The sequence below is a fragment of the Pempheris klunzingeri genome, chromosome 6 (genome assembly GCF_042242105.1).
Source record: "Pempheris klunzingeri isolate RE-2024b chromosome 6, fPemKlu1.hap1, whole genome shotgun sequence".
Taxonomy (NCBI): Eukaryota; Metazoa; Chordata; class Actinopteri; order Acropomatiformes; family Pempheridae; genus Pempheris; species Pempheris klunzingeri.
The window spans coordinates 20,763,300-20,789,304 of record NC_092017.1 but is presented as its reverse complement, the minus strand read 5'-3'; the positions used below and the strand labels follow the sequence as shown (position 1 = coordinate 20,789,304).

General features: G+C 42.0%; 2 protein-coding genes across 7 annotated transcripts in view; both read left to right on the top strand.

The window, feature by feature from the left end:
- The window catches only part of csnk1g2b (casein kinase 1, gamma 2b), a 37,083-nt gene extending 20,099 nt beyond the window's left edge, over positions 1 to 16,984 (top strand). For 3 of the 6 annotated variants that reach the window (XM_070831595.1, XM_070831593.1, XM_070831594.1), the window contains exons 4-12: positions 7,482 to 7,630; positions 7,718 to 7,952; positions 8,544 to 8,629; positions 10,834 to 10,918; positions 11,019 to 11,167; positions 11,454 to 11,537; positions 12,851 to 12,952; positions 14,075 to 14,181; positions 15,075 to 16,984. In XM_070831595.1, the coding sequence (XP_070687696.1) occupies positions 7,482 to 7,630; positions 7,718 to 7,952; positions 8,544 to 8,629; positions 10,834 to 10,918; positions 11,019 to 11,167; positions 11,454 to 11,537; positions 12,851 to 12,952; positions 14,075 to 14,181; positions 15,075 to 15,129 (1,052 nt within the window). In that variant the 3' untranslated portion in view covers positions 15,130 to 16,984. The remainder of the gene's footprint in view (positions 1 to 7,481; positions 7,631 to 7,717; positions 7,953 to 8,543; positions 8,630 to 10,833; positions 10,919 to 11,018; positions 11,168 to 11,453; positions 11,538 to 12,850; positions 12,953 to 14,074; positions 14,182 to 15,074) is intronic. The other 3 variants (XM_070831596.1, XM_070831598.1, XM_070831597.1) reach the window with 3 other exon arrangements.
- A 1,557-nt stretch (positions 16,985 to 18,541) lies between these two features.
- On the top strand, positions 18,542 to 25,476 carry mfsd12b (major facilitator superfamily domain containing 12b). Its single transcript, XM_070831599.1, has 9 exons — positions 18,542 to 18,812; positions 19,751 to 19,961; positions 21,494 to 21,626; positions 21,708 to 21,893; positions 22,505 to 22,597; positions 22,742 to 22,834; positions 22,932 to 23,105; positions 24,368 to 24,462; positions 25,341 to 25,476. Exons 1-9 carry the CDS (start codon positions 18,542 to 18,544, stop codon positions 25,474 to 25,476), a joined length of 1,392 nt encoding a protein of 463 aa, XP_070687700.1.
- Positions 25,477 to 26,005: the final 529 nt, after the last annotated feature.

Here is a 26,005-nt window from a genome sequence, read left to right as displayed (position 1 = left end):
AAGTGGAGCTGAACAATTCATGAAAATATTATCAAAATCACAACATGGCCAAGTGCAATATCCAAATTGCAGCAGGTGGAATAGCAATTTTTTGATAAGAGTAAAAACGTGCCCCAACCTTATAAATGAAGCATTGTGTGAGAACATCTAGTGAGATTCCCCGACCTACAAATCTTATTCTCCAGACATAGCGGAGCATGCATATTAGTACAGACCCCAGTTTGTTTGTTTTTTCAGTGAAAGTCAGAAATGACCATTCCCACTAAAATAATGGCTCACAGTAATGGTCAAAATAATCAGACTTCCGTGCACTTTGAGATTTGTACCTCCAAATGTAAAGTGCATTATAAATAAAATGTATTATTATTATTGTTTTCAGGTTGCTTTGGTGCTTGCAATATTTACAAGGGCAGTGGACAATATAATCACAATCCGTATCATCACAATAATTTTAATGTGGCTTATATTTAGGTATATTGTCTGATGTTAGATCCAATGCAGAGTTTGCAGGAGACGGGGCAGGCTGTGGCACTGTGGTCTCCTGAGTGTGACACGTTCACTTGTGAGAGTGCTGGAGTTGGTAATCAGGAATAATGCCTGCATGGAAATGCGCCTTTTATGATGACAAGTTAACAAATGGGTGAGAGAGAGTTAGAGGAGGACAAAAATGTAATCCCTAAAAATGTCGCTTTGATACAGAGTTGACTAAATATGTTGATTTTACCAGGCTGAGTGGATTCCTTTTGTAAATGTTTTTTATGCCATGCCACTGGTGTCCAGCTTGTGTGTGATAATTTATTTGTTCATATATATATATATATATATAAGTATCAGATTTTCAGGTAAAGTACAAATATATGTGAAACAGACACATTAGCACATCTCCACCAGCTTGCATTCTGCTTGAGGCAAAATTTCACAGTGTGCGTTTGTTTATCTTTCCACATCTGTGGGAGCCAATGGATCCTATGAAAGCCTTCCTCTTCTTTTCTAATCCTACCTCCACAGTACTCAGAGTCCCTCCTCTCCTCCAGCCCTGCCGACAACATGTTAATGTGCTATGATGCATAGCTGTTGCTCCAGGGCAGCACTTCTTTGATCTGGTCAGGCTGGTCAGCTACTTACAGAGGGGGAGAGGGAAGGCAGAGTCAGATGGTTGGGAGGGACCGTCACTTGATTAATTTCACAGCAATCCCTGGCTTGCTGGCTGTTTTTGGGAAGGCTCACCTGTCATGTTTATGTAAGTTGGTGTAGATGCATATGTTTATTTGGGTGGCTCACAACACTCATGCTCAGTCTTTAATTAATAAAACCATATGCAAACATGTCTCCACTACATAGTCAAACCGACAAGAACAAAAAGATACAGATGAGAGATCTGTGCCGTCTCCCTCTGCTGTCGCTTTTTGCACTGCAACCGGCCACACCTCCCTGTCCTATCTGTCCCTCCTCCTAGACTAAGTTCTTTTTATAATTGCATAAATGCAGGTACCAAGCCCCAATTGACATTTACTGCATGATTTAGCTTGAAGTACGCTTACTTAGTCTATTAAAGGGTGACTAACTTCTTCTAGAGCCCTCCCTCCCAGCGTGTTTAAAACATACAAAAGAGGATTGAGGGAGCAAAGAGTGTAGGTGTTTGACACAGAGGGTCAGGGGACATGGGGAGGGCCAACTGACCGCTGCTCAGTGTCGCGTGGAAGGCAATATAGAGCCAATAGTCAGGGCTAACCCGCCATGAGAAGCTACTGTCAGCTACTCTTTCTTCTTGAGCTTTGCCTGTCACTAGTGGCATATCTGTGGCCCTTGAGTTTTCTATGTTTCCTGTGTGTGTGTGTGTGTGTGTGTGTGTGTGTGTGTGTGTGTGTGTGTGTGTGTGTTGGTTTCTGTATCATCAGCGTCAGAGTAGTGATCTGTATGGTGATAACTGTATAACACTACAGATTTTAAAACTCATATGTCTTATATTTATGTGGTTGTGTTTGTATGTATATGTTTGACAGTCTAAGTCCCCCTGTTTCAGCGATCCTCCCCCGTCTGGCAAGTGTGTGTGTGTGTGTGTGTGTGTGTGTGTCGTGGTCTAATTTAGTGACACGTGCCAGCTTCCTGGCTCCTTGTGCCAGAGCAAAACCCTCCGCTGTTGATAAGGAGGTGGGGCATTACGGCAGTCCATGACTATTTATAGGTGGCCCTTTACAAGCAGTCGGGCCATTATGGTGTGTCTACTTGGATTGCTTCCCTCACCACAGTATCCTCTGCCTCCCTGATTGACTGTGTGCAGCCTGCAGATTGCAGGGAAACTCTCTTAAACATGCACTGCCAACAGGGTGTGGCCTGTTTTTCCTTATGGCTGTTGTCGTTTCAATCTTTCTCTCTGATCTGTGAGTAATTTTTACACAATGCATACCCACACTTACATTAACTCAACAATAACTGTCATTGTCATCTGCTTTTTAATTTCCTATGATTGTAGCAGAGGATTCCTCTAGTCCAGGCTTGTCTCTCTCTGCTTTTGGTTGTTTCCTCTGTTGATTAAGCACATCATGGCCATCCCTTCTTCCACTGACACCATAGCTTGCCTCCATCCTTACTCTTTTTGAGTAAGGATGTGCAACATGTTAAAAGTTTCCCAGCTCTTATACACAACTAGATACCGGCAGTAGGTATCCTAAAGTAGGTGGGCACATTGTATGATAATATGAACATTCAGAATGATATATTCAGGAGAGGGCCTCGACTAGAATGATGATGTTTTTACAAAATGAAACGGATCATGCTGCTTTTTGACAGTATCAAAATGTTTGTTCAGATTCAACAGGTGCTGTGACGTGTCACATAATGTTGCCAAAGAGTGACTGGCAGGCAATGAGCGTGTAGGACACAATGAATGATGAATGTTAAATTCCCTCCCACTACCTCCCACCAGTCACATGATACCCTGAACCAGAGTCAGAATATTAAGTCACCAAGATAAAGCTCTTACATTGTCAAAAAATCAGCTGAATGCTAATTTGCAATTTATTTATCCTTTATTAAGGCCGGACATAGTCCACTGGTTAAGCCAGGGAAGGAGAAACTTTCAGTAGTTTAAATGTCATCTAAAAAAAGAAGCTAAAATATTACCACTCAACTGAGCAGAGAGAGGTCCTGTCCCCAGCCGATACTCCATGGTGATATGACAGGAAGGCTCACTTGACTGTCTAGCATGGGAGGAGTCAAGGCGATAAATTAAATCTACTTATGTTGCCGACTTGGCTAAATGGGCACTTGTGACCGTGATTGTCCTGCACAGCCCGAGAGCCTCAAATATGTCACAGCGCGGACTAGTCGGTGCTTAACGCCCAGGAGGAGCTTATCTGCACACTCTTAATTCTCTCCTGTCCTGAACAGATCCCAGTTGCTGGGAGTCCTGCCTCCCAGCTACTGACAATAGACCAGGCACTGCAGTTGCTTCGTGGCAGCGATGGCAGTACCAATAGTTGTAATATACACTAGTTAAAATGTGCTGGTGATAGTAAAGCAAGTCTTGTAGTAGTCAGCGTGAGACTGTATGGCTTCTTTTTCACCCACTTTACCTCTGTGGTCAGGGAAGACATCTTGTAGTGTTTTAGGATTATCCCAGGTCCAACTGATTAATATTATTTTAACATCCCAGGAGAAAAAAAATAGATTGATAGATGCTCCATAGCAACAAATAACTGAAAGATATCAAGAAATATTTCATGAAAATATATTCAGTTAATTAAGTTGCCATGATTCACAACTGTAAATAATCACGACATAATGGCAAGATAATACAATTTCTTAATAAGTGATTGATTTTACTGTGACATGTTGTTATTGCTTCAACGTAATACACTGTAATAGTGACTTGATAAAATGTGAAGGCTGCAGTATTGTAGTAGGGCTGAATCTCACTGTATGTACAATTTGTCCAGTAGTCATAATGCAAAGGATGCAATGTGTTATGTAAACCATCGCAGTGCTTAATGAAGACTGACAACGACTTTCTCATGACTAATCTTAAAGACAAACGGTCTAATCCATCTGATGAATAATGTCATTTAGCACACAGGTTTGCACGCAGTGAATGAAAAGCGTACCCGCAAAATGGCACAACTGCCTTAGTTTTTCGAAAACTGGCCAAAATCATTGCCTGACTGAACCCTTGTGGAGCTACAGAGGTTAAAAGCTGCAAATATCTGGTAGAATTAATAATGAATAAAAAATGAATACGGCTATTTTTATTTTTGCCCCACTAGTGGTCATCCCCGTGGCGTCTTGCGGATTTGTTGCGCTTATAAGCTGTGTTGCATTTGTAGCTCCAGGCTCAGTCAGTGCTGATCACATTTCAGCCTTGTGAGAACATCTCCAGAGCACTGGGCCTAATGGAAGTCACTCCTCCTCCTCCTCCTCTTTCAATGCACTCCACTCCATCATCTCAATCTTTAATATGCATCCCCTGTCCTCTCCATTTCTCTGGCCGTCTCCTCTCTTTTCGAGCCCTCTCCTCTTCGGCCCTTAACTCTGACATTTCATTGTAGGGCAACATTGTCTTCAGCTGCTGTGATGCAGCCTACCCTCTCACTGTGTCGCCTGAGAGGGCCTGCCTGTAGATACAATAGGCGGATTGTCTCAAATTGTCAAGACAGCGGGGGTCAGGGCACCACTCACATTGGCTCGCAGTGAAAGCCAGAGCATATCTCATAATGCTGAACACAGTTTGGTGTATTTTTGTGTGTTATTGAGAGAATCGTACTGCTGAAATGGGCTGTTTGGCCATTAGCTTTCCAATAGAACAAAAATGTTGTCTGATCAAGATTTAAACTGTGTTGCTTTTGAAGTGCTCACTGTTTCCTGTCACGGAGAACACTCCCTGCCCTGGGCTGTAATTTCACTGCTTGTTTCGCTGTTATGGTCGAGTTAGCGTCAATACACATCTCACACAGCCTCGGCCCAAAAATGTACGCTGGGTCTTTTCCACCAGCCATCTCCAGATTGGTGCTTACAGCGGCACCAGTCTTCGCTCACATTCACCAGCAGAAGATTATAATACACTGCGTGCTTCCCTCTTGTGATGACGGTGCTTTGAATGCCCTCTAGATTTGGGCCAAGCTTTGATGAGTCAGCCTCCCAGTGATCTCTTGTCACTGCCTCATCTGTCATGGGCATCATTATGAGGAAAATCCTACAGACTAAAGGGCAGACAGGTGTGTGTGTGTGTGTGTGTGTGTGTGTGTGTGTGTGTGTGTGTGTGTGTGTGTGTGTGTGTGTGTGTGTGTGTGTGTGTGTGTGTGTGTGTGTGTGTGTGTGTGTGTGTGTGTGTGTGTGTGTGTGTGTGTGTGCAAAGTAAAGCGTGCACGAGAGTATGGGTTTCAGTTTGCATCCGTGCATGCACAGTGTGTCTTGTTGCCCTGTTGGACTGATGGCAAAAGGTGAACAGGTAAATCTGACTGTAAACTCTCCGCCCCAGGGCTAACACAGAGTACGTGAGCACACAGTGCCGTGCCCATTCTCAGCTCTCATTTATCTCTCGCACACATTTTTTTTTTTTATGACAGACAAGTACAGTACAAATGTGCTTCCCATTTTTAATCCGTATCTTAATCTCAATGACTCTCTTTATCTGTCTGTGTCACTGTGGTTCTCTGTCAGCTCACACACATCAGTGCTGCTGCGCCTGCTGTTGTTGCAGCCCTGATGTGGTGTCTCATGGTGAGCTTTCAAAGGCCACAGCGATGGTTGTCTGGTGACAGAAACCAAATCGACAAGGACTAGCTCGGTAGCGAAGACTGTAGGGCTGCAACTAATGATTATGTTTAGTATCTAGCTGTAGATCATTTTCTCAATTAATCAATCAATTTTTTTGTCCAGAAAATTGTGGAAAATGTCGATCAGTGCTTCCCGAAGCCCAAGGGGACGTCCTGCTTGTCTTGTTTCGTCCACAACCCAAAAATACTCAATTCACTGTCACAGAGGAGTAAAGAAACCAGAAAATATTCACATTAAAGAAGCTGGAATCAGAACATTTGGACATTCATTCTAAAAAGAAATGACTTAAAGAAAATGATTAATCAATTATCAAAATAATTAAAATAAACTAATTATTGCAGCTCTAGAGGACTGTGAACATGGAGACTGGTAATATTGATCATGTTTGACTAGAACTTTTCTGTCAATATTAGACTTAAATGGGTCCTCTGGCAAAAATGTCTACGAACGTTATAAAATGTCTCTGAAATTTCAATGACTGGGGGCTGACAAAAATGCCAGATAAAGTCTGATCTGGTCTGAGTCTGGATTTTGTGTCTACGCAGCATTACCTTTTTTTCTTTTTTTTCCAGTGAGCTGTTGCATGCCATTATAGAGTGTTTGTGAAATATGATGCTGTTTCGTCACGCGTCTCAGCAGTTGAAGCCAGTGACCAGCAGACATTAGGAAACAGCAGCTTTAGGTCACTGTGAGACTGCTTGTTTCTTGGGTTTTTGATTTTTAGTATCAACTGTGGAACCTAATTATTAAGAAACTGGAATTTGCCCTGGTGATTTTCAAGTATAAGTATTTTATCGAAATTAGAGCTACTATACCATTAGTTATATTATTCCATCAGAAGGAGATACTGTGGTGTTTTACCACACCCCAGTTCTCCCCACTGTCAAACAAGACGGTACATTCGGCCGGGTTGATCCATCCACATTCTTAAGAGGCCATGCACATTACCACAAAATGGGTGTGGTGGTTTCTTTTAGCGAAGGCTATTTACAGTTGTCGTCAGTGTGGCTCACCGTCACTGGTGTTTCTTTTAGACACCTTTCCCTTTAATCCTACTTCAGAGGGAAAGAAACTGTAAGCCACGCCTCATGTGACAAACCTGTGCAGGGAAACAAACTCAAGTGTGTCTTGTCATTGCTGCTGTATCAGAAAGGAGTTTCTTTTGATATATCAACCAACCAGGGTGACGATGACAGCACTGTGCTATGAGGCACTATTTTGAATTTTTAGCTTGGGCAACAAAAGGTTGAGAAACTGTGCACTAACCACATTTTTACATCACAAAAATAGTAATGACCTTAACAGTTTATTCATGTTTCCATGTCAAGAGTCAAATACTGTAGTGTTGTAAACTTGAGTCAGCTCAGTTTTTTTTTTTGTTTTGTTTTTTTTAAATGCTATGTATATCAAATAGCTATGCATATGCAGCGTCAAATTTCTGCACCCTTGTCTGCATTTTGAGTAACCCTAAGGTTGAGGAAGTCAGGCCTATTTGGTTTCTGGTACTGAAATGTTAATAGGCTGCTATTCTGTCCGCACAGGATATAATAAAAGCTAAACTCATTGTCAGGCAAGTAGAATAAAAAGTTATTATGAAGAAAAGTTATTCTGTTAGACACAGCAACAATAGCATTGTGATCATCTTATCGAAAGGGTAATATTTTACCGAAGTGAAGGAACTTAATTTGTGTGTGTGTGTCTGTTCACAGAGGGAATCCCTCAGGTGTACTACTTTGGTCCTTGCGGGAAATACAACGCCATGGTGCTGGAGCTGCTCGGGCCCAGTCTAGAGGACCTGTTTGACCTCTGTGACCGCACCTTCTCCCTCAAGACCGTCCTCATGATAGCCATACAGCTGGTAAGGCAGCAGGCATACAGCCCAGAAGCCCAGATTTAGAGATTAAAATATGAAATGCTAATCTTTATCCATTTACTGCGCTTCTAGATAACACGGATGGAGTACGTCCACACCAAGAGTCTGATCTACAGAGATGTGAAGCCAGAAAACTTCCTGGTTGGGCGGCCAGGAAGCAAGAGGCAGCACACCATCCACATCATTGACTTTGGTCTGGCCAAAGAGTACATAGACCCTGAGACCAAAAAACACATCCCCTACCGGGAGCACAAGAGTCTGACTGGGACGGCGCGCTACATGAGCATTAACACACACTTGGGAAAGGGTAAGAAAGTCTCAAAACAGAACAGGGCTGCTGTTTGATTATCCCTTTAAATTTGCATAGACAAGCTTTGCTCACATTTCCCTTCAGTTTAATGTCCTACCTGCATTGTAAACAAACAGCTTCACCTTTCTTTCATAAATTATTAAGATTTTAAGACTGATGTGTTGCTTCATTTCTTGGGTATTTTTAAACGTCTCCTCTTAATTCACTCTGCAGTTTGTCCTCTCAGGCAGGGGTGTCCAACCATGTGCCATGAAGAGTCAACAGTCTGCACATTTTAAGTATCACCTCAGGAGCTGATTTCACTGATTACTTCTTCTCCTCTACTGAGTGCTAATCAGTGGGAGGAGTGTTTGTTAGGAATGAAAACCTGCAGATGGCTCTCCATGACACAGGGTTGTCCCCCCATGGCTCTTTTGCCTAATCATGGCATTTTATACTGTACATGGTTAATTATCATTGCTGGATAATTGTGCAGTCGTGCAGTATTTCCTACTTCCCAGCTGCCTGTTAACCTTGCAGGCTGGTTATACAATTATTGATTCGTTTCTCGCAGGTAACTTAAATCTTGCTTTATTCTGTCTCTTCCAGAGCAAAGCAGAAGGGATGATTTGGAGGCACTGGGTCACATGTTCATGTACTTCCTCCGAGGGAGCCTCCCCTGGCAGGGCCTAAAGGTACTGTAACGTATTCTTTGACATGATTGAAATGTTGGCACACAGTGATTTACATCAGACTCCTGTAATCCTCTCACTGCTTAGCATAGAGATGTACTTTTTCCCCGCTGCACTCTTTAGTAGAGTATCTCTTTCATACCCATCATCCAAATGACCTCGGGACAGAGCGCGTGGTGTTTACGACACCATCCTCTCATACTGGTGACAGTTCAAGGTCTCCCCACTGATGTATCTGTATTACTTGTTGAACCTGAAACACAAACTGCGACTCCACATATGAAGCGAGGCGTAAGTGGTGCGTAAGCATTCTGTCGTCCAATGCACACTGACTCTGTCATACATAAACGGCTGCCAGTGTTTGGACGGCTGCCTGTAGGACGCTGAGTGAACAGCGGCCAGTTAACCTGGACAACATGTAAAAAAAAATTTTTTTTTAAAGTCACTTGCACATCTCATGGAATCAGTGTGCATTGATTCATGTAAGAAAAAATGTTTTGTGAGACAAGTGACTGGATGTCAAAAATGCTTTCTATGTGGATTGGCCACTATAAGCACCCTCAGTGTCACTCAGACTCTGAAACCTCTTTGATTTAGATTTAATTTGCTGTTGCTGAACACAAATTTGATATCATGTGATGATAATATAAAGTGATGAGGTGCTCTGATATGAATGACAGGCAGCGTGAAGCAGTGTTCACTTTTTCCAGTCTGTTTTTACTGATTAATTGCTCTGACATCCTAAATAAACCCCTACTACATTAACAGAGTAGTGGTGGTAGTAGAATAATATTAAGCTAATATTGTCTTGGTAGTTTGTCATCAATGTCTGTGTGCACTGGGGCCAACACAACCTGACAGGATTCACCACAATCAAATATGCGCAGTCAGTGACTACAATAATATAGGCTGCACCTGTAGATGTGGGTTAGTCCTTGCTTTTGCACGCGTGTTGTAACAAAAACACCTCCACACTTGCTTTGCACTTTAACAGTTTACTGAGAAAGAGCTCCAAGCACTAAGAAAGACGACTGCAGGTGCAGGGGAGGGGGTTTGAGGCCGTACGTAGTTGCTGGGCTTTTTGCAGGCATCGATATCAAAGGTGTACATAGAATAGACTAGAAGACACGACACCTCATCTGAACATTTGCTGTGTGGGAGGAAGCTCGTGGTAGATGAATGTGAGGGATGTTTGACTGTGTGGGGGATGTCGGGTGGCTCAGGCCAAAACAAGTTCTCACCAACACACGACATGACAGTTGGCAGCAAAATACAATGAAGAAGTATAATGACCAGATATGGAGCTCACAAAGAGCTGCGCTCACACCTGTATGGAGTATAACAGTACACAACCCTGCAAAGAGATTCTCAGAAGAAGGAGGGTCATAAAGGGCAGGTGATGCCTCGGACTGATCCACTGGACTGATCCACTGGCCTCATCGACTGCTGGACTCTTTATTAGATTGTTTGTTCGCTTACACTTATTTCAGTGAACTTTGTAAAGCACTGTGAGACAACTCTGTTGTGATATTGGGCTATACAAATAAATTGAATTGAAAAAATTGAATCAGTAGGTGAAGAATCATCCTCACTAGACAATTGATTAATTTACTTTTTCCGGTGTGATAAATCCCCATTAGTATTTGACAGCAGATTTTTTTTATTTTCATTTTTGATGCACTGAACTGATATAAAGGTCTGTAATGACTTTAGATTGACACCCTGATGCCCAAGTACACCATAATATCATATTAGACGAGAGTTATCTGTTCATGGGAATCATGTGTCCCCAAAGACACTTTCATCAAGGCAATGTACAACGGTCAGGTGACATTATGGACATGGACTGACCCCACAATCCCCTCATATGAGCAGCATTGTTATTGTCATGAAAAGTATTGTTGTTTACAGAGTCGGCCATAAAGATCGTTTCCGTAGTTTGCAGCAAAAGTGGTCAAGAGATGTACTGAACAGGGGTGACTGGGAGCATGGCATGGCAGTCAAAGCTGATTTCCACAAGCCCTCGGTGCTGCACATATCTGTGTAATGACTCAAGGATTCAGAGTGACTAATCACAGGATTTGCATTTATCTAAGTGTCCAATATGTAACACATTTGAATGTTAGGCCTGTTCATTTAACCTGCTCTTGGCTACATATTCGCCATATTCGCCAGTGTGATAGGTATTTTTCCTGTCTCCCTTCTAGGCGGACACTTTGAAGGAGAGGTATCAGAAAATTGGGGACACCAAACGGGCGACACCCATTGAAGTGCTTTGCGAAAGCTTCCCCGGTCAGCAGAACCAACCAGCTTCAATCGTTTACCATGTTGTTTAATTTCTGCCTCATTCAACCATATTCCCAATTTAATGATGCGCTCTCTTTTGCTACAGAAGAGATGGCCACCTACCTGCGCTATGTGAGGAGGCTGGACTTCTTTGAGAAGCCTGATTATGACTACTTGAGGAAGCTTTTCACTGATCTGTTCGACAGGAACGGCTATGTCTTTGACTATGAATATGACTGGGTCGGCAAATCACTTGTGAGTGCCTCTTGCTCTCTCATCCTCCCTCCTCCTAACCCTCCTGGATCCTTTGATTGGCCCATCGAGTCTCATGGCTGCAGTTGTTTTATTGCTTTCACCGTAATCATTTGTCACAAGATCATAGCCGATTCTTTTTTGTGATCCCTTTTATGTCAAATTTCTAACACTGTGGCTGCTAAACATTTGTACTTTTCTCTAAATTCAACACATTTTCATCTTCATGTCATTTCCATTAAGTTATCTTAATTTTGACACGGTGTTTGTTTCCTCGTGTTTCCCACAGCCCACACCGATAGGCCCTATCCCCAGTGACACGCCCCTGCAGCCCAGCAGCAGAGACAAAGCACAACAGCAGACCAAAAACCAGGTGAGATCATGTGCACTAAAGCACAACAAACACCTCACCCACCCTCCAGTCCATCGACCAACTGGCTGACCAACCAGCCGACCCTGTCATTCAGGTTCCTCTGCCAGGCTTCTCTTGTAGTGTTCAACGGTAATCAGCTTCCTGGAGAAAATGGCTGCCTTTCAGTTCCACTTCTCCTTCGTTCCTGTCTACAGTCTCCCCAAAGTCTTTGTCAGACAATAAGACTTTTACTCATTAGTAAACATGAGGCAGTCTCTCCTGCTCCAGCTGTGAAACAAAGCCCCGTTTTCAGCTTCAATTTATTCCTCACACCTTGCCACTCTAAGCTCCAGTCATTGCATGCATGAGTTGAAAATGCAACTTGCATTGTTCAGACGAGTAATGACGAGCTCTATGCTTAGTGTGCGACAAAGTTTAGACTTGATTTTTTTTTTTTTTTTTCTCTTTAATTTCTTTTATTGGCATGCTATCCGAGCCTTGTAATAAACCAGGAGTTTTTAGTAGAGAATGACTGAAGTCCTTCAGATAAACAAATCATGTTGTTCATGGTGAGTCTGACTGATTGCTTCCTGTAAAGCTATACAGGGAGCGCATTAGATTTTATGATTTACTTATTACAGTGGACTCTACCCTCTTTTTACTGCTCTCTATTTATCGTGATTGGCCTGGTAACGACTCGCCACTTTTGTGAAGCTCACAGAGCACCGCCTCCAGGACCGTGCATGTTGCCTGTGACTGTAAAAACCTGTGACATGCCGGTAAAAGCAGTCAGCTGTATCACAAGAAAACATCTGCTATCTGTCTCTAGTTACAAGTTATATTTGATAATGGGAAGAGAAAAATACATGAAAGCACGATGTTTACGCGTACTCTAGTTGAAGTTCTAATAATACTGTTACCCAAACACTCAATAAGATAAGTAATCAGGCAGGTAGGTAATAGGTAACTGTGTTGTGTTGAATATGCAGTGCTAGCTGAGGTGATCAAGGCTGTTTTCTTTTACTCCTGCATGACTTTATTGGTGTGTTGATCTGTGCTTCGCATAAATTTTTGCTTCCCTCTACTCCTCTATTAACATAGTTTGTCTTAACAAGCCTGCTTCTGCTTGGGAGATGTCTTCTATAATTTTTTGTTTTTTGTTTTTTGTTTTTTTTGTTCATTCACTCCCCCTCCTCCTTGTCCCTCCTCCCTCCACACCTCCCTCACCCTCACCCCCCTCCCACCACATTGCCTCAACCCCCCCACCCCCCTCCTTCCTCTTTCTCACCCCTTCACGACCACCTGCCTCAACCCTTTTTGCTCTTTGCGTCAAGTCACCTGAGCCCAAAGGAAGTGAGTCTCAGCCCACTCCAGTGACCAATAAGGAGACTCTGGGGTCGCACCTCACAGCTGAGCGGCTGGGGGGCTCTGTTCAGGTACCGCTGCTGCTGCTACTGCTGCTGCTCTGTTGGCTAAAGCATGAGGCCACATAGTTTTGTATGCATCCCACCCCCCACCCCCCTTTCTCACAGTGACTCCACTCTGCCTGCCTGTCAGGTGCTCTGTCTTCACTTACTGTGTGTCTGCATCTGACTGTTTGAATCCCTGTGTGTCAGTGCTTTGCCACTTCTGTTCTGCTCTCACTGCTTCATTGGCCTCATCTGCTGTGGGCTGCCCACAGAACAGGGCCATGCAAACATGACATCCGACAGCAACTGTCATGCAAACCTCATGAAACAAGCATTTCTAATAGATAGGCTGAAAGCAGCGCAGGAATCAAAACTTTGAGAGTATTATATTTTCCATCTATTCATTATGTCAAAAGGCCAATTGTATATCATCAGAAGTCAGTGGCCTCCATAGTAAATATGGCACAAATGCGCCACCTAGTGTTGGCTAATTGTATCGCGGCTTTTAAAGTATAGGTTCACATTTTTTTGTCAGTTATTCTCCCTGCTTCAATGTGCTTCCATGGAAAGAGATTGGGGTCAAGATTTACAGTCTATGACTTGTGCAAAGATGTATTTCATAGTTTATCTAAAGCTAATATGAGGCTTCAGCAATCTGAGGTAGTAAAATCAAACATGTACCTTCTAAAGTTGGTCTTTTCAGTGTGAAGCTCCTGCTTTATGTTTCTACAGGCCATGTGTCTGTGCTGAGCTTTAGTCAAGGGATAACAATGCATGTGGTACAAATGCTGTAGCTTTGAAAGATAGACGATTTATGTGTCCAACCCAAACTGTTGAAGCCTCGTTTTAGTTTTATTTGACCTTAGAAAAGGGCCTCTGAATCGGAGAACCGATGGCACCAAGTAAAACCCATTTCAAGTGTCTTACTTTTGGTTTAAGATAGACATGGAAAAATGTGGACTAGTCCTTTTAAGGGGCATTCCAGGTGTCAAGCAGAACCGTTCGCCTCATCTGAGAGGGCAGATAAATAGGGTTTATCATGGTTACATATTTTTATGTGAATGTTCATTTCCACCCGGCAATCAGTGGCTTCAAGTGTGTAAGGGTGTGTGTGTGTGAGCAGTCTGCTGTCCTTTTGTGCTCGTGCAGGTGATGAGCTCAACGAATGGCGAGCTGAACACTGATGATCCCACAGCGGGACACTCCAACGCTCCCATCACCGCTCCCACCGAGGTCGAAGTGGCTGATGAAACCAAGTACGAAACAACTGTCCAGATGCACAGAAGTCAACGCTGCTAGCAGTAGAGTTTGGGTTTACTAGTGTTTCACTGAGTCCAAAGGTTTAGCTTAGCTTATTATTACAATAGCTCATTGCATCTGATTTATAAAATAGACCACAACTGTATAAAAACACACTATAATGCACTATGAAGTTAGTTTAGTACTTTTTATATGAGTAGCCCATAAGCTGACCTCCATCATCATCCCCACCATCATCATCCATCATGATGTGCTCACATTATTATATGCTAATTCAGGAAATAGGTTTCTCTTTGCCGCTGAGTGCTCCAGAGCAGCAACATGGAAGTTCACCGTTGTTATTTAGCGGTGGCTAACAGTGGCACTAGGGGGAAAGAGAGACACTCGCCACATATTTTAGATTTAAAATGTGAAGTCGTAGGTCGTATTCCCACGGATCACGAACCGTCCGTCCGTCTGTATTCTCACTTTAGCGCTGTTTTTCTTGAAGCAGTTATGATGCCACATAATTCATAGACTATAACAATAAAAGCGGTAATTTCTTTCCACCTCCACGTAGGCTAAAAGATCAATTCAGGCATCAAAAAATGGAAGGAAGAAAAAAAATTTGATACTCAGTGGTTTTGTGAGTGGCTACTTTGTGTACTCTGACTTTGGATGGAATCATTTTAAATATAAGAACACATCGCCGTCAGCTCTCCTTTGTGGTCCTTGTCATGAACATTCGTGCTTATAAAAGGCTGATTAGAAACCTGGTTACTGGAGGACCAGCTATTGAAACCAATAACTAACCAATAACTAATGAGCAGCACCGCACTGACATACCAATATCTCATGTGTGTGTTGAAATGTCTTGTTTCCTGAAAAGTGTTCTTTGTTTTTCCTGCAGGTGCTGTTGTTTCTTCAAAAGGAGAAAGAGGAAAGCCCTCCAGAGGCACAAGTGAACGAAGAGAACGGAGAGAACTTGAAACATTGTGGTCACTGTCAAGTTTTAAATGGAAGCAACTACACAGACATCCCCCCCCCCCCCGTCCCCCCCCGTCCCTTATCTCTTTCCAGCTTCCCCCTCACCTCTTTATTCCTCTCACCGTATTTCCCCTGTCACTCTGTACCTCCCCCCTCGCGCTCTCTCTTTCTCGTTCTCAGCGCTCCCCCGGCTACTGGCGAGCTAAAGGAATGTTGCGGTCCTACTGACTCCACAACAGACTCTTGATTCCTTCTATCGACGAAAAATAAACGTACCTGCATTACAACGGGGGCGGGGGGCTTGAGAAAAAGTAAAAAAGCTGTAACAATGAAACTCGAATACGTGGCGTGAATATGAAAAGATACTGTTTGAAACAGTCAGCTGTTGATCAGGGGGAACCATTCGAGTGGTTCGAGTGAAAGAAATCTGCTCTATAGGAAATTGTTTTATTTTTTTTTTCTTTTCTTCCTTTGGTGTGTGTTTTGGGATCAAGGTAAAGGTGAACTATGCTGATGTTAAATCTGAGAGACACAGGAAGCATTTCATCTATAAAACAGAATTTGGAGGATTTTTATGTTTTTTTGTTGTTATTTTTTTCTTCTTTTTTTGTAATTGAATCCTCATCCTGAGTTTTCAAAGTCGAATCCCTTCATTGAAAACTTATTTTTATGTTGTAGTGTTCTGGAGTTCAATTCTTTTCCTCACTCTGGCTTTTTTTTTGTCTGTCAATGTGGACTTTGTAGCACAGTCACTGGCCTCAGGTACTGTGGAAGATTAAGAGAAACCGATATTAAGCTCTCTTATTATTATTGCACTTTTGGAAAAAAAAACAATTACAGTGGAAAACTTTAGGTTTGAAATTAACAATTAAGAAAACAACTTAATAAAGACTGATCTAGGAAGAGTCCTTCACAATGCTTATATCTGAGTTATGGCTGAAAAATGTTGTCGATTTACATGAGAGAAAAAAAGAAAAGATATGTCTTTCGATTTTTATTTCTTACATCAAAATAATTTACCAGGAAATCATAGTTTGTGCCTTTCTAAGTAAAATGTTTAAAGCTCAAGTGAGTGTCCCGCAATGACATTTTATCTAATCTGTCCCAAATGCTCACTGGATTACTAAACTGTCTGTCTGTCTCTGTGTGTGGGGGTGTGGGTGTGTGTGTGTGGGTGTGTGTGTATATCTGTGTGTGCAGCTCTGGAGGTTTTTGTAAGTGTTTGTGTTTAATGACTGTGTGCACATCCCATGCTCTCACTTATAAACAGTATACATCCCTCCCCTCCGTCCCCTGCTGTGACAATCAACACATGTCAGTGGTGTTGTTTGGTTTGGGGAGAGCTCGGGAGTGTGTGTGTGTGTGTGTGTGTGCGTGTGTCTGTGTGTGTGTGTACATGCGTGGTGCCAGCTCAAAGAGATCTAACAGACAACAACCCAAATCTGTTTGAACTATTGTCTCATTTTTGTCGGGAGGTCACAGACAGACATGCAGCTCAATGAGGTTTATTTGTTTATAAGGTGCATCATGTTTTTGAAATTAATGCGCTGCCGCTTCTGAGCCTGAACAAACCTTCCTAAATCTTCCTAAGTCCACAAACAATTTACCTTTTTTTTTTTTTCTTCTTACGTTCTGCTTATGCTGCTGCTAACAACTGGTTTAATGTAGGGCTGCAACTAATGATTATTTTAATTATTGATCAATTTGTGGATTCTTGTTACTGTAGAACATCAGAAAACAGTGAAAAGTGGCTGTTAGATTATCCTAGACCATGTTATCAAATGTCTTATTTTGTTCCACTAAGAATCCAAAATCCCCAAATATTCCATTTACTTTACCAAAAAAAGGAGTGAATTCTTATTTCTCATATTAGAAAACCCAGAACCATCAAATGTTTGGTAATTTTTCTAAAAAAAAAAGAAAAAAAAAGACAAATGATCAATTATCAGAATAGTTTCAGATGAACTTTATTCAACAGTTGCAGCTCTAGTTTCATGTAATCTCTTTGATCATTTCTTTAATGTGTGTTTTTTGGTTTCCTGGCCAAAATAAGATGCATGTCTGGCTCTGTGTCTTGTGTTAAGGATGTTTTAAATCTCCCCTAAAGTTTCTGGGTCAACTTCTGTGGCCTTGAGTTACTCAATGAACTCCAGTGATTTTAATATAATGTTAGCATAAAGTTGTGGGGACTGGCAAGAGACAGAAAAACCAAAAACACAGGATCCTACATTTCCCATAATGCAGTTCGATGGCGTCTCATTGGGTTTCATTTTACCTCCCAAATACCCTTTATTTTAACCCTCACGTGTCCAGTATGTAAATCAGCCCAGACTTTGCCCCCCCCCTCCCAGAACCTCGACACTCCTGATGGGTAAAATCAGCGGATTGTCCCTTTAAAGACCCACTTGAGCCTCACTGTTATGATTCATTAATTTTTAATTTAAGATTACACGAGACTGACTGACCGGTATGTCACCACTGTGTGATGTGAATGATGACCACAGCTACATACATGTATGTGTCATGTAATGGTAAAGGGAAGTTCAGGTTGTTTTCCACTTGGTGTTTACAAAAGGCAACGCTGCAGATGTCTAAATCCATACTAGTGGATTAAAATTAATGGGTTTAAACCAGTTAAGGTGCTAAATGTCTGAATTAAAGTCAACTGAAAACAACAGCAATGGAAAAAATGAAGAAAATATGCGAAATTTTACACATTTGACATTTTGCCTCTTTACGAAATTGGTATTTGATCTTCTCAAGTGTCTGCGAACCTAATAGATTTGAAGTTGCGAAGGAAAACTGTTTGTATAATTATGATTTAGAGGACTAACGTGGCTTCCGTGCTTGAATCACTCGCCATGTGAAGAACAAAGAGGAACTGACTGTATTTGGAAACAATATTGTAACTCACGAGTTTTCAAAGGCACTCGTAACCACGGCCTGGTTATTCATCCAGTTCAGACCTCAGTGGAGGCGGGTACACTGCAGAGCTGTTTATTAACTTAAAGACGAAACAATCCTCCAGATGTTCCCAGGATGGCACAGGGCGCACCAGCGCGCTTTTACGCGTGAAGTCACCGGTGATTCCCAAGTGTCGCTGATTGCTCAGAAACGCTTCTGTAGACGCATTAAATTACTCAGCCGGAAGCTAAACCGGTTCAGCTGACCAGCTCGGGGACCCAGCTTGACCTAACCCATAACATTACGTTCATTATATGATTTATAGCCGGGGGAGTTTTTTTTTTGGAGATGCTCAGACCAAGGTTGAACTGTGTTTTTGCTCAACGTCTGTTAGTGTAACTATTTGCATCATGTATTTGTAAATATGACAACGAGAGATCTCTAATTGTGAATAAAGGAAGTTTTATCACAGGAGTCAAATCAGTCATGGAGCAGTTTGTGCCTCCTGGTCGGTCTTTATCAGTCTGCAGGCGGCTGTGTTACGCTGCGGGACATTTTCTAAACGACCTGTGCGCCTCGATGTGGTTCACCTACCTGCTGGTCTACCTGCACTCCGTGCTCGGCCTCCACAGCACCTACGCAGGTGTGGCGCTGCTGATTGGTCAAATAGCGGACGGAGTGTGCACCCCTCTGGTTGGATATGAATCAGACAGGACGGCGGGAATCTGCGGCAAGAGGAAAACCTGGCATCTGCTGGGTGAGTAGCTCGGAGCGCATGTTCCTCATATAATCAGTGTTGGAAGAAGCACTGAGATCCTTATACTTAAGTAAAAGTAAAAATACTTTGTTACGAGTAAAAGTCCTGGAGTCAAAATGTTACTGAAGAAAGAGTTTAGTCAGCATACTTAATCTGTCAAAAATAAACTATGTAGAATGGCCAATTTCACAGTGTTTTATATATGTTTAATATTTATGACTAACTAGCACATATGAGAGCATTTTAACGTAGTTTTGCACTGGGCCTACTTTGTGTACTACTGAGTAGATTACTGGTAAAGTGCTGCATCATGTACAAGAATATATGTTTGTTGTGTAAAAAGTAACCATCAAAAAATATGCAGTAAAAAGCAAAAAGGAGGTGGAGTAAAAGTGAAAAGTCATGCCTGAAGTACAAGTACCTCATAATTGTACTCAAGTACAACGCTTGAGTAAATGGACTCCTGGTAGTCCTAGTAGTACTAATAGTGTTAACCACAAGAAACTTTGACTTCTGTACTTATACTTGTAAAAGTGGACTACTTCTAATTCATAACGGTGTTAATGTATCACTGAATTATTATTGTTCATGCAATAAAACTCAATCAGCTTTCATGAAGCTGACTGAAGTGGAGCTAATTTTTACTACTCAAATAAAAGTCTTGGAGTAGAAATGCAAAGTTGCATCAAATAGAATTAAGGCAAGTTGTAAGTAACTTTAGTTAAGAAAAGGAGCGACTTCAGTTAAAGTGCTTAGTTGCTTTTTTTTGGACCACTGACATTAAAGGGACATTAAGAAAATATATATTCTAACAATATTATTGACATTACTTATTATGCTTTTCTGAACATGGTATAAAATGGTGAAAACATTACATATGCTGTAACATTTGATGATATTCTAGAGAGATTAAAGGAATCCCTTCCTCTACTTTCCAGGGACTGTTTGTGTTCTTGTGTCTTTCCCCTTCATTTTCACCTCCTGCCTGGCCTGTAACGACAACACTCCTCAATGGGCTCAGATTATCTACTTCTCCCCCTTCATCATCATCTTCCAGTTGGGCTGGGCAGCCACTCAGATCTCTCACCTGTCCCTCATCCCAGAGCTCGTGTCCAGTGACAGCGACAAGGTGGAGCTCACTGCTTTCAGGTGAGGGGACGACATCACGGACGTCCTGGACGTCCTGGACGGGAGGACCGCCTTCGTTTTAGCTGCACTGACTTTAACAGTAAAGTTGGTCTCCACAGACACAAGGAGGCAATAAAACATGATGTAATGATCAGCATGGGAACATTTTTGGTGTAAATTAGTGACTGATGATGGGCTCATAGTGATTTATTCAGTATATTATACCCTAATGGTCACTGTGTCACATTTAATACTCTAACTATCCAATTAATCTGCTGATTATTTTCATTATTAGTTATTTGCTGCACAAAATGTCAGAAAACTGTTACAAATCTCATCACAATTTCTTAAAGCTGAAGGGGACTTATTATCAACGTGCTTGTTTTGTACGAAAAACCAAAATTATTGAGGTGTAAAAATCAAATAAGATCAAGCATTTAGGTTTAAAAAATGACATAAGATAATAAACATCAAAGTAATCCAAAAGTTAAATTTTTTGTTGATTGGTTAATTGATTAATGGATTAATTGTTTCAGCTCTAATCACAGTCTGTGTGCTGTCAGTGTCCTGAGCAGTTTTTCACAGCGTTGGGATTAATCTCCTGATTAAATCCTTATTACAAGATGTCTCCGAGCTGTTTATTCCAAGCAGAGATTTCTTTAATTTAATTGAAAACTGCGGTGACAAATTTGATTAAAAGAAACCCATTTTAGAGTGAAATGTTCCTTTAATGTAGATCCCTTGCTTAATTGTTTGCATCCTACAGTGTTAGAAATGTCAATGTCAATCAAACGTGGTGTGACCTGTGTAATCTGTGATCAGTTTACTTACAGTGGAATATATGTGATTAAACTTGCGATCATCTAGAAAGCAATTCCTGTGAGCTTAGAGAGAAGTTTTTGAGACAGCAGTGAACGTTTCAGTTTACATTCAGCTTTAATAGTATATATATAGAGAATCAGGCTTTAAGGAGCTGCAGTATCAGGAGTAAATAGTCAGAGATAAACTGGTGTGGTTAATCATCCTTGGTCTAAGTGATGACATGTGATTGTAACTTTCGGACTGGAACATTTGACTTTTTCTGAATCTGAAAACATGAAGGTCAGTTCTTCCATTGTTTATCATCTCTTCATCCGTCCAGCTTCCTTCCCAGCGTCTCCTTTTTCCTCTACCCAACCCCAGCCTGATTCCCATCTTGTCTTGAGTTGTCACGACTTCCTCTAATTCCTTCTTCCTCCTCCACTGTCCAATTATAGATGATGGACAACACAGCCTGTGCTCGGCTAGTTGCAACATCAGATTCATGTCATGGGTGATTATCACGCCAGTGGAAGTGAAACAATGAGACAGAAATGGCAGCTAATTTCCTAGTGAACAGAAAAGAGAAGTAACGGCATCATGTTTTACAGAGCAGCTCAAATCTATTTGTGAATAATGGTGCTAAAACGAGATCTCTCTGTGTCTCTGTTATGGTGTCCTTTCTTTAAAGCTGCAACAACCAGCACAGCCAAATTACTGTTTGATTGTTTCACTTTTATTCCCCCTTTGTGCAGGTATGCCTTCACTGTGGTGGCTAATATCACAGTGTACGCTGCGGCTTGGCTGCTATTTCACTTCCAGGCTGAGCACAGTGTGGACCCCTTCGTCACGGACAGCCTGGGGCAGGCGGACGTCCCTCTGTTCAGGGTAAGAGGAGAGATGCCAGAGAGAGATTAGTGCACTCCTGTAAAATTTCCATTTTGACCTGATCTCTGTCTCTGCCCACAGACTCTGGCCCTCGCTATGCTGGGCACTGGAGCTTTATTCTCCCTGATTTTCCATGTCGGCACAAAAGAGCACACGCCAGGCTCAGGGACAGAGGATCAGCTGATCACACGATCCCCCTCACAGGACGCTTTGCCTCATCTTGTATTTCAGTGGAATCACTGGTTGAAGGAGCCCTCTTTCTACCAGGTGACTCCTAAACCTGTGCAGGGAAAGTTTCTCCTCCTTTGTTTCACAGGGAGCAGCATTGTAACTCTGGATATAATCACATACACTTTACATGCAAACCAAATTTTAATGTAATTTTCCTGTTTCCTGTTCCGCAACTATTTGCTTCCATTCATTTCCATATGGTGTGAAAAACCACAGGGTAGCAACCTGTTTGGGTTATTAACGATGTGTTTCAGAAGCTTATGCTCAACAATGTGAGGCATCAAAACTATATTATGTATGGTAGCCCTGAGGGTCAAAACACAACATTTGTGAAAATGTAATGACATTTCACAAAAAAACAATATTTCAGATTACAGGAAGGGTGAGACAACACTTTGTTTTTGTGACTGGACAGAACCCTTGTTAATTCGGAGTTTACTCAGTGATTGATAGTAATTGATTTTCATATTGCACAGAAATAAATGGAAACCAATGGCTGCCTGGAGTGCTGCAAAAAAAAAAAGTATTCAAAATCTACAAGTGTGTCGCAAACATCAACACACTGTGTTATTTGAAGATTTCGCGAGAATGTGCAAAAACGCTGAAATGGTCCTTTAAATCTTTTGTCCTTTGCTTGATTTTGTCAGGTGGCGTTTCTGTACATGTGCACCAGATTAATGGTCAACCTGTCTCAGACCTACATCTCAGTTTACCTCACCAACTCACTCATGTTACCAAAGGTGAGGCCTCACTCAGTGTGTGTGTGTGTGTGTGTGTGTGTGTGTGTGTGTTCATACAGTGACTTGGAGAACTAATTTTGTCGCCTGTGTTTGAGAAACGTCTGCGTTGCAATTTCAATACTTATTTCCTTCCTCTCTCCTCAGAGCTTCATTGCCATCATTCCTCTGGTGATGTATGTCAGCGGCTTTGTTTGCTCTCTGGCCATGAAACCAGTCAGCAAACTCGTAGGAATCAGTGTGAGTCTCTGCATACACACGTTTTTATCAACTCTGTCAACACTGTGTTATGAATTCACGTCTTCGATTAACATGAGATGCATTTGTCCCTTGTCAGATTACCTATTTGGTCGGCCTGTTGTTGGTGCTCGCCTTTGCCACCTGGGTGTTTGTGGACGAAAAAATGGGAGCTGAGAGCATCTATGGAGCAGGAGTGCTGCTGGGAGCCGGGTCAGCTACAATCCTGGTTATGTCTCTGTCCATGACAGCCACACTCATCGGGGAGCAGACGGTAAGGTGCAGGGGAGCTGACAGTTTACAGCCTTGTGGGAGAGCTGCTGCATGGAGGAATCAGAAGGATGAAGCGTGTTGTATTCTATATTTTTCTTGATATCATCAAATCCCATGAAAAAACAAGTATTGTGTATGTATCTAACACCTGCTATATCTTATTCCTCTGTTATTCCTCCTCCAATACCATCCAGGTTCCTACATTACAATGAACACACACACCGTACCGTAGTTCATTTTGAGTCAATTCATTTTCCTGCTACTGTAAAAACTCACACTACAGCAACACGTGTGTACTAAACCATGTCTGAAAATAGTCCCCAACAAATGCACAATTTACTCCAGCTTGAGTGATGTTTGCTCAAAACTACAATTCCCACCTATTTTAGGAAATTAGTGAGTGTTTTTTAAAAGTGAAACTATATATTTGTGACCTGAAGATTTGCATCTTCAGTAGATAATAATAGTAGTAAGATATTCTTGGTTTTGGTCTTTTCATGGGATTTGTTGACATTAAGCAATATAGACTAATGCCAGTGATGTGCCTTAAATTAGTTAATTATGGGAATAAATAATCAGTGTGCTCAACAGCGGGGTGCCATGGCTGGGTTGACAGAAATAACACAGTAGTTTCCTAATCTGCCAAAACTCCTCTTTGAAAAACTTTTCAGAGAACAAATACCAATAATCACATTTGCAGTAGTACAGTGCAGGGAATAATGCAGATGTTGGTTGTATCCTTATTTTCTTATTTCTCAACAGAATCAAAGCTGAAATTTGTGTTTAATTTTCAGCACAAATGGGGTCAAGAGAAACCTCATCACAAAGCAGAAACAAACATTTAAGTGCTGAATCAGTTGTCTGGTCACAGCAGAGCAAACTGAGGATCTGCACCACGATTAAAGTTATACTGCAAGTTGTCAAACCAAGTTTATCAAACCAGTCAGGTCGTTCTCATGCCACCGGATCACTGTGATATTAGAAGTTGCTTTGGGAAAGCTCTCAGCTGTGAAATTAAAGAGTGTGTTAGTATCACAGCACCTTTTACTGCTGTCACAGCTCTACTCGTGTCTGTCTGTATCTTCACTCACACTCTGAAAAAAGATGAATGAAAATGCTGGATAAACGCTCACAGAGAGTCTATTGTGTGTCTTACAGAAAAGAACGCTGTGAAGAATTGTGCAGGCGTTTCAGATAAATCGTGTTCCTTTGTGCTCCTCTGCAGTGACTGTAATAATCTTTGATCTCTGTCGTGTTTGGCAGCAAAGTGGAGCCTTTGTTTATGGCTCTATGAGCCTCACAGACAAGGTGGCTAACGGCGTGGGGGTCGTCCTCATCCAGAGCATCCGACCATGCAGGTGAGCCTCTGTGTGACACATTAGCTGCCCTTTACACTCCATTAAAAGGAAAGTTTGGTAAAAACTGAAAAGATGAACACAGACAGAGAAGTGAAAACAGAAAGGGTTTTGTGGTTGAGCTTTTTACTGCCTGGCAGCTGTTCCCAATCTTTTCTGCAATATCTACTTGTCTGTCTGTCTATCTATCTATCTATCTATCTATCTATCTATCTATCTATCTATCTATCTATCTATCTATCTATCTATCTATCTATCTATCTATCTATCTATCTGTATATACACACACACACACACACACACACACATATAAATATATATATATATATATGGTGGCTAAGTTGGAGTCAATCCCAGCTGACATTGAGCTAGAGGCGGGGTACACCCTGGACTGGTTATCAGCCAATCACAGAGCCGACACATAGCGACAGATAACCATTCACATTCACACTCACACACACAACTACGGCTGATTTAGAGTGACTAATTAACCAAACCTACATGTCTTTGGACTGTGGGAGAAAACTCAAGCGCGGGGGGGACATGCTCCACACTGAAAGGTTCAAGGTTCAAACCGAATACCTGCCGATAAGAACCAGTGAACTTGGGGCTGAGTGCGGTGGACAGGGTAGGGGGGGTCTGAAAGAAAGCGGCAGCAAAAAGCTTCACACTCAGTGAAAACCGTTACAAAAAGCTGCCCCGGGCTGCTAAAGTGCGTTATGTCTGATTGGGGCCTGATACTTTAACTCATGTCTGTGTGAGAGGATTTTACTTTACTGCACACACTTGACCTTTCACCTCCCAAAGATCACAAGTTTGCTGCTTTTCTGTCACAGCTGAACAAAAGCGATTCCCTTTTTCTTTTATGTGCTCTCCAACAGCTCAGAGGCCTGCTGTCCGGCCTGTGTTTGGTTTTATCGTGACGTCATGGCGACAGTAACCGGCGGCGTGGCCGTGGCTGCAGGACTTTGCCTGGTCACTGTGCTGATCTGGCCAATCAGGATACGGAAAAGTTAGGGGTCATAATCCACACTACACTCATTGGTAGTCACTGTACCAGTGGACACACGCAGAGCAACACAACATCATGTCAGAGACTCAGAAGCCTTCAGTGTTATGTTAGTGACAGGGATATTTTGAATGTAGCTTTTTTCTGCTTAAATCCACTATTAGACCCCACTGTGTCAGCTGGATACGGAGCACACTTTGTCATTTTGAGTTTTGGAGAGGACAGCCTTTGCTGTTGGACAAGAGAAATGATGCAGAGCAGAAAGCCATGCTACCATCTAGTGTATGAATCAGTAACTACACTGCTTTCCTGAGGGGGGGGAATTATATTAAAAGCTCCTCATCACAGGAAAAGTTTGTGACCAGAATAAATTGAAAGGCAGAACTTGTAAATGCAAAATATAATATTTCATATAGGTGATACTATAAGTGATAAGTAAGGTGCGACTGGACTTGATTTTGTTGCCCTGGACTCAGCACTTCTTAGACTGCGGCCTGAATGACTCACAGTCTTGACAGACGTCTCATGCAGATAAAC

Excerpts from the sequence above, each read along its gene's own strand:
- mfsd12b (XM_070831599.1), top strand. The coding sequence starts at position 18,542 with ATGGAGCAGTTTGTGCCTCCTGGTCGGTCTTTATCAGTCTGCAGGCGG. Across the intron at positions 18,813-19,750 it reads GAAAACCTGGCATCTGCTGG|GGACTGTTTGTGTTCTTGTG; the intron begins GTGAGTAGCTCG and ends TCTACTTTCCAG. Across the intron at positions 24,463-25,340 it reads CAGAGCATCCGACCATGCAG|CTCAGAGGCCTGCTGTCCGG; the intron begins GTGAGCCTCTGT and ends GCTCTCCAACAG.